At 30.0% G+C, this 6,346-nt stretch overlaps 2 protein-coding genes across 2 annotated transcripts in view; both read right to left on the reverse strand.

Annotated features, from left to right (window-relative positions):
• The window catches only part of LOC105624734 (odorant receptor 13a-like), a 2,559-nt gene extending 1,610 nt beyond the window's left edge, over positions 1-949 (reverse strand). Inside the window, exon 1 of the mRNA XM_012206089.1 lies at positions 704-949. Coding sequence (XP_012061479.1) covers positions 704-949 — 246 coding nt within the window. The remainder of the gene's footprint in view (positions 1-703) is intronic.
• Positions 950-3,211: 2,262 nt separating this feature from the next.
• LOC105624756 (odorant receptor 4-like) overlaps positions 3,212-6,346 on the reverse strand; it is a 6,180-nt gene continuing 3,045 nt past the window's right edge. Inside the window, 2 exon segments of the mRNA XM_012206110.1 lie at positions 3,212-3,267; positions 3,389-3,530. Coding sequence (XP_012061500.1) covers positions 3,212-3,267; positions 3,389-3,530 — 198 coding nt within the window.

Genomic DNA, 6,346 nt, shown 5'->3' on the forward strand with positions numbered 1-6,346 from the left:
ATATAAATATATTAATTTAACTAAAAAACAAAGTAGGACATAAGAAAAATTTATTCTTTAATTTCATTTTCTTAAAAATTATTGTGAGTAATATAACAATACTTTTGACATAAATCATTATACAACAATTTAATATTATCAATAATATTAGTAATCTAAAATAAAAAGAAGAGAATGCTCTTTATATATTGATTGTTATTAGCTTTTTGACAACCTTGTACGATAATTTTCCTCTTATCTGCGAACGCTATATATAATATTATATTAGATAACAGATATTTTAACATTTTTACTGAAACAGATTTATTAACAATTTTTATAATTTATTGATATATCTAAAATCTCACAAATGAAAATAAATATTTTCATATTTATATAGAAATGTTTCTAACAAATATTAAATATTAAATATTAAATATAAATATTTTAACAAGATGATAACAATCAATATTTTTAACATTAGTAAGAAAAGACAAAGATATCTAGCATCAAAAGTTTAATAATTTTGACAAATCAATACTGATTTAAAAATTAATTTTCCATAAATAAGTTTTCTTTGTATTTTTCTTAAATAAATTGAAATGTGCTACGAACAGTTATCATAGTAATGCGAGCTATCTCTCGGGATGCACTCTCGGGGGTAATCTCAGTTGGGAACTTGAAAATCCCCTGGGGGTTGAAAGCCTCCAAGGGTTCAACTTACCAGCGTAACGAGCAGTGCGCTGAGCACACCGATCACAGTGGCGGCTGTCATTTGATGCAGGAACTGCGTGGTCATGACGACCTCGTAAATTGGCGACATGCCACTGTAGAAGGGTAACTCCATTTTGAGAAAAAGTTCACGATTGGCAGCTGCGATGACGCCAATGCCATAGAACAGCACGGCCATTGAGTGCAAGCCGATGATTAAATTGGAGAAACGATGCGAGAGATTGGCCACGTTATTCATGTTGCACAAGGCATCCTCACATTCCTTCCAGTCCGTCGCGATGCTCGCTAACACGTCGTTGAATATTCTAGGAAGAATCGATTTCGTGCAGCACCGCGAGAGCGAAGATGTTCCCCCCTCGAAGACTATGATTAGGACACTATTTGTCCCTACGCGATGATGAATGATGAAGAGAGTAGGTCGAAAGATGAGAAGATGGATATCGATATCATTGTTACTAATAACGATATTCCATAGATGTAATAACGATTACGAATAAAGATAGTGAAGGAGATATTAAAAATGTATTATTTGTAAATTGTTGAGATGATGTATCATGAAAAAGAAAAAATATGTTATTTGTCAAAATAATGATTTCTAATGTGCTCGCAAAGTTTTTTTATAGTAAAAAAACAATTCACTAATTCTACAATCTTTTGAACGATTTAATGATAATTACGGATATGCATATGAGTTTCGTATTATCAAACATTTGTTTGATTTGATCGTGAAGTGTAAGTCATAAACTGCAAGTAGCGACGATGCAGACGTACCGTTGTTTTGTCCAGAAAACAATCAACTTGACACATAATAAACTGTATGACAGCGTCGCGCTTAGACCATCCATCAGCTGTGAGATGTCCTCGGAATTAAAATGCATCGCCATGTGGCGATACTGAAAGATCTGTGCGACTATCATCGTCGTGGTCCAGAAAAATCGACTGATGATCGCGTAGGTCGCGCCTGGCCAGATGCCGACTACCCGAAGTCCGATCTCGATCGATCGGGTAATTGTATTAGCAGACATCATTTAACGAGACTTAATTGTGTACACTTTATAACATAATCAATAAGGCGAGGCTAAAATAAGAGTAGGCCATGCATCTTCTTCTTTCAAAAATCTCTTCCCTTAAAGGAAGCGAGAGATACTTGTTGTATATACTTTCTTAAAATGGGATATCAGAGATTTTATCGGTTTACAAAAAATAATTATATATAAATATAATTAATTATCAAGAACGAAAGAGAATATTTGATTCCGGCACGTTATCAATCGACGAGGATTAATGAAATAAATCCACAACGTTCACAGTTAACCAAAACGCGTGCGGAAGATACATTAGCATTGAACACGATTGTAAAATAGATTTATGAATGAGACACGAGACATGCATCTGTAGACGCTGCGAATAGACTGAAAGATGCCGGAGGGTTACTTGCCACGAAACCTATCTTCGTCCATCGTCGACCAGGCAGGGAACAGTTCATTAAATATTTTCATCGCTCTGTGTACGATAAAGTTGTGGTAACGCGTGTCGTTGACGATCACCGATTTTGCGGATGGAAGGAAAACCGAGGGATGCGTCCTTCCGCCCTATGCGTCGAGCGGTACGATGCCATACAATTTTCGTTAAAAATGTACGATTACGCAGGACGGAGGTCGATGTACACCCGGTTTATAATGTTATAATACATCGAAAAATCATGCGCATTGATCTAAAGAAAGACAAAGAAGTTTCCGAAGGGTCGCATCGGGAAGGAAGGGAAGATCGTGGAAATCGAGAATATGGTAATATCTTTTATATCAAGATGCCATACACTGCAACTTAGAGATAATTCATGTAATTTGATATTATTCTATAATTTATTTTATTGCTAAACAAATTATTTTAAACAAACTTGAAGCATGTATTTGAAGAATTATATATTATGTTATACGCTCATCTAATTAGTAAAGAAAATAAAATTATATATTATTGAATATATTATTGAATATATTATTGAATCTGTTTTCGACAAATGGGCTATCTGGGTATTTTAATATTTGTCAGTTGAAAGGCAAAGAGATAGAATGTGACGCCATTTTATCGCCAATAATACAATAAATACGATCCCGCATTTATGACTTATAACAACGCGCTAGAATTTAATATATTTGTTATTATATACTTAAGCTATAGTATTATAAAATAAATATATTAGTATTAAATAATATATGTAATATTCAATAAATATTAGGTGTAATAAAAAGAAATTCATTATTTTTCCATTCAATTTCATGCAAAAATAATGGATTTCTTTTTACTACACCTAATATAATAGTCTATAGTAAACTTGTCCAATTTGAGCACCCGAAGCCAAAACGCAAAGCTATCGATACAAAAAATTCAATATAAATAAGATTTTGGAAGAACTGTAAAGTGTTAATAAGCATCACTCAGATGCGTATCAACACTTTACAATCCCCGAAATCTTATTCATATTGAATTTTTTTTATGTCGATTAGCTTTGTGTTTTGGTTCCGGAGCTCAAATTGGACAGGCCTGATCTACAACAATCTAACAATAAGTGATAAGAAGAGTTATGTAAGTAAATATAAACTTCTAGAAGATATATAATTACAGTAAATGTATTATATATAATCAGATGGTTATCTCATATACTGTGCACGAATCTTACTTTTGCGAAACGTTGTAACAAAAGATCCATTATTTTCCCAATTATGAGCGTTGCTCAGATGTTGCGATCTCACTATCCCGAATAATAGAATATGACTGTATTTACGTTTTAAATCATACGCAGCGGATTCAACAGTTTTACTCTGCAAAAGTAAAAATAATAAAGAAATTTATATTATTTATCATTCCCAGTGACAGTTAATTAAAAAAAGAATAAGTAAATTGAACATAAATCAAATCATCGGTTTTTATTGATTAATTTGCATTTTTCTTGTTTATTCAGAATCCAATATGTTGTTTTTCAAGAATCTTATTATAATCTTCTTTTTAAATGTTTGATGAACAGTCTTTCACTATTCTATGAAATTCGTAGAACAATTAAAGAGAAAATTATAGTAAGAATTATTTGTCGATAGTATTTATTCTCATGCTAACCTGATCAGATATTCTCCCACATAGCAAAACAGGAACATATTAATATTTATTATGATGTATAACGGAACAAGTCTTACTATCTTTGCCGTCGCATCGGGATGCGACGATCGTCGAGTGCTAACAATATCAAAATATGATTTGATAAACTGTGAATGTATTTATTAACTGTACTATTTTACACTCACAGTATTATAACCAAAAATCCTACTAACTTAATTACTACAATGTCATATGTAAATTGCAGCAGCGCGATATACGAGTATAAATACTTAATATTTTCCGAAAAACAAATGATCTTTTAATGTTTTTGAATGATTTTGTTCAATGATAGTAAATTTTTGTTTGTCAATGCTTTCTGGTACTAGCTTCGCAAACTAGTAACGCAGAATATTTGATCACATATACAGTCTAAAAATAAAGAACTCACTATCTATGAAAAAGGAAAACTCATGTTTTTATTGCAGTAAGTTGCAAAAATACTTTTGTTAGTAAAAAATTTAACTAATTGTACAGAACTGACATATCTAACGAAATAAATATTTTTGAGTAAATTGATTTTTCTCAAATATATTTTTTATTTATTTTTATTATAAATAATTGTGCATTTGTATTAATTACTTGTATACTTGTAACTTATCAAAGATAACAGTAAACTATTTATGAAACAAAAGCACAGAAAGGATCCAGGATATACACTTCTATGATTAACACAAATATTTTAAACAATGTCGTAAATTTGAAAATTAATTAAATCCAAAAAGTTGAATAAGTAAGCCAGTTTTAGGAATAAGAAAAGTTAATACATATTTAAACAAACAATATATTTATATATTTGAACTATATATTTGAACTGTATATGAAAAGGAACTTCCATTTTATGAATGTGGAGCAGTTCGGTCATTAATCTCAACATCTTTGTTGATTGATGATCTCAATCATGATCTCAACATCTACCATGATGCTCATGCCGTAAGAAAAATCAACCATTGTGTGAAGTCACGAACGTGATGATCTGATCCGATGTTTTTTCCTTGCTTGATGTTTCATGCAATTCAACATTATTATTAATCAATCGCAATCATTTTAATCTTCTATCATCGTTGTCAACGTTTCGTTTGAATATTTTATATCATATAAACTATGATAAATTATGCTACGAACTTAATAATTTCTTAATCCTTGGATTGTAAAGCAGTGCGGCAAAATTTTAATTTCCCGTCTCTTTTTACTTTTCGAAATCGAAGGATGTTGCAAAAAGAAAAAAAGAAGCATTCGACAAATACAAATGAAATAACATTTACTCTTAATAAATATTAAAAAATTTTAAGCATAAACAGTATACGAATCGATAAATTAATTAAATAAAAAAACAAATGTAAGTATACAGCTTTATCAAAATATATTTGCGTATCACTCTAAATCTATAGCAAAATGAAATTTTACTGCATTAAATTGAAATTTCAATATAGGCATTAGTGGCAATTGGTCTAATGAATTTTACTACAAGATGGAAATGGAAAATCCATTTGATAATTAAAGTGAAAAATTTACTTTAAAAAGGAGTGAATTTGGAGGTTAGAATAATTTCAGAATAATCCCAAATCCAGATAATAAAGCCTATAGAGACAGATTTTGAATAGAACATGCTATTAATCTATTAACCTATTAAACTTATTTTTAATTATTATTATTTTAATTTTATTTTTATTTTTAATTTTATTCTGTCTCTTATGTTATGTCATATGTGTCTCAAGATGCACCCATACGACAAACATGCAACAAACATGCACGGTGCGCTATGTCGCTAAATTCACTCCTTGTAGTAACATTCAATGCATTATTAATTAATGTTTAAATCACTCCGATTAATCGAATAAAATAGTCCACTTCTTTATATAAGAATAGACAGACTAACTTCAAAGGAATGAAAATCCATACTTAAAATAATGACTTTGCTACTCACTTGTTAGCAATAAAATTTTCATTGTTACAGATTTAGAGTGATATTATTTTATTAATCGTACTGCATTTGTTACTTACACTCATTTAATCAAAAGAGAATGAATTTGACAATTAATTTTAAGTATGTTAAAAATCTACTGTAACCATCAAATCAAATATATCATCGAAATTATAATATTTTAAAAGATATTAGTAGTGCTAGAATTGAATGATTGTTATCACGACAAAGCAAAATGATCTACACAATGTAAAACACAAAAAGCCTGGCCACATATTAAACAAGATAATATTAAATAAGATAAGCATAAATTTTCTCGTGAAATTAATTTTACTTTTACGAGTCATTTTTATATTTATTCTTACTGTCAATCGTATACATAAATTAGTGCATCAATACACACACACACACACACACACACACACACACACACACACACACAGACGCGCGCGCGCGCACATATATATATATATGACATAAAAATATAATATATATATATAGTAGTAAGTAAGTAAAGTAAATAACTAACTTAACTAAAAGAAAAAAATAAAAAAAATTAAAAAA

The sequence above is a fragment of the Atta cephalotes genome (assembly GCF_000143395.1).
Source record: "Atta cephalotes unplaced genomic scaffold scaffold00087, whole genome shotgun sequence".
Lineage (NCBI taxonomy): Eukaryota > Metazoa > Arthropoda > Insecta > Hymenoptera > Formicidae > Atta > Atta cephalotes.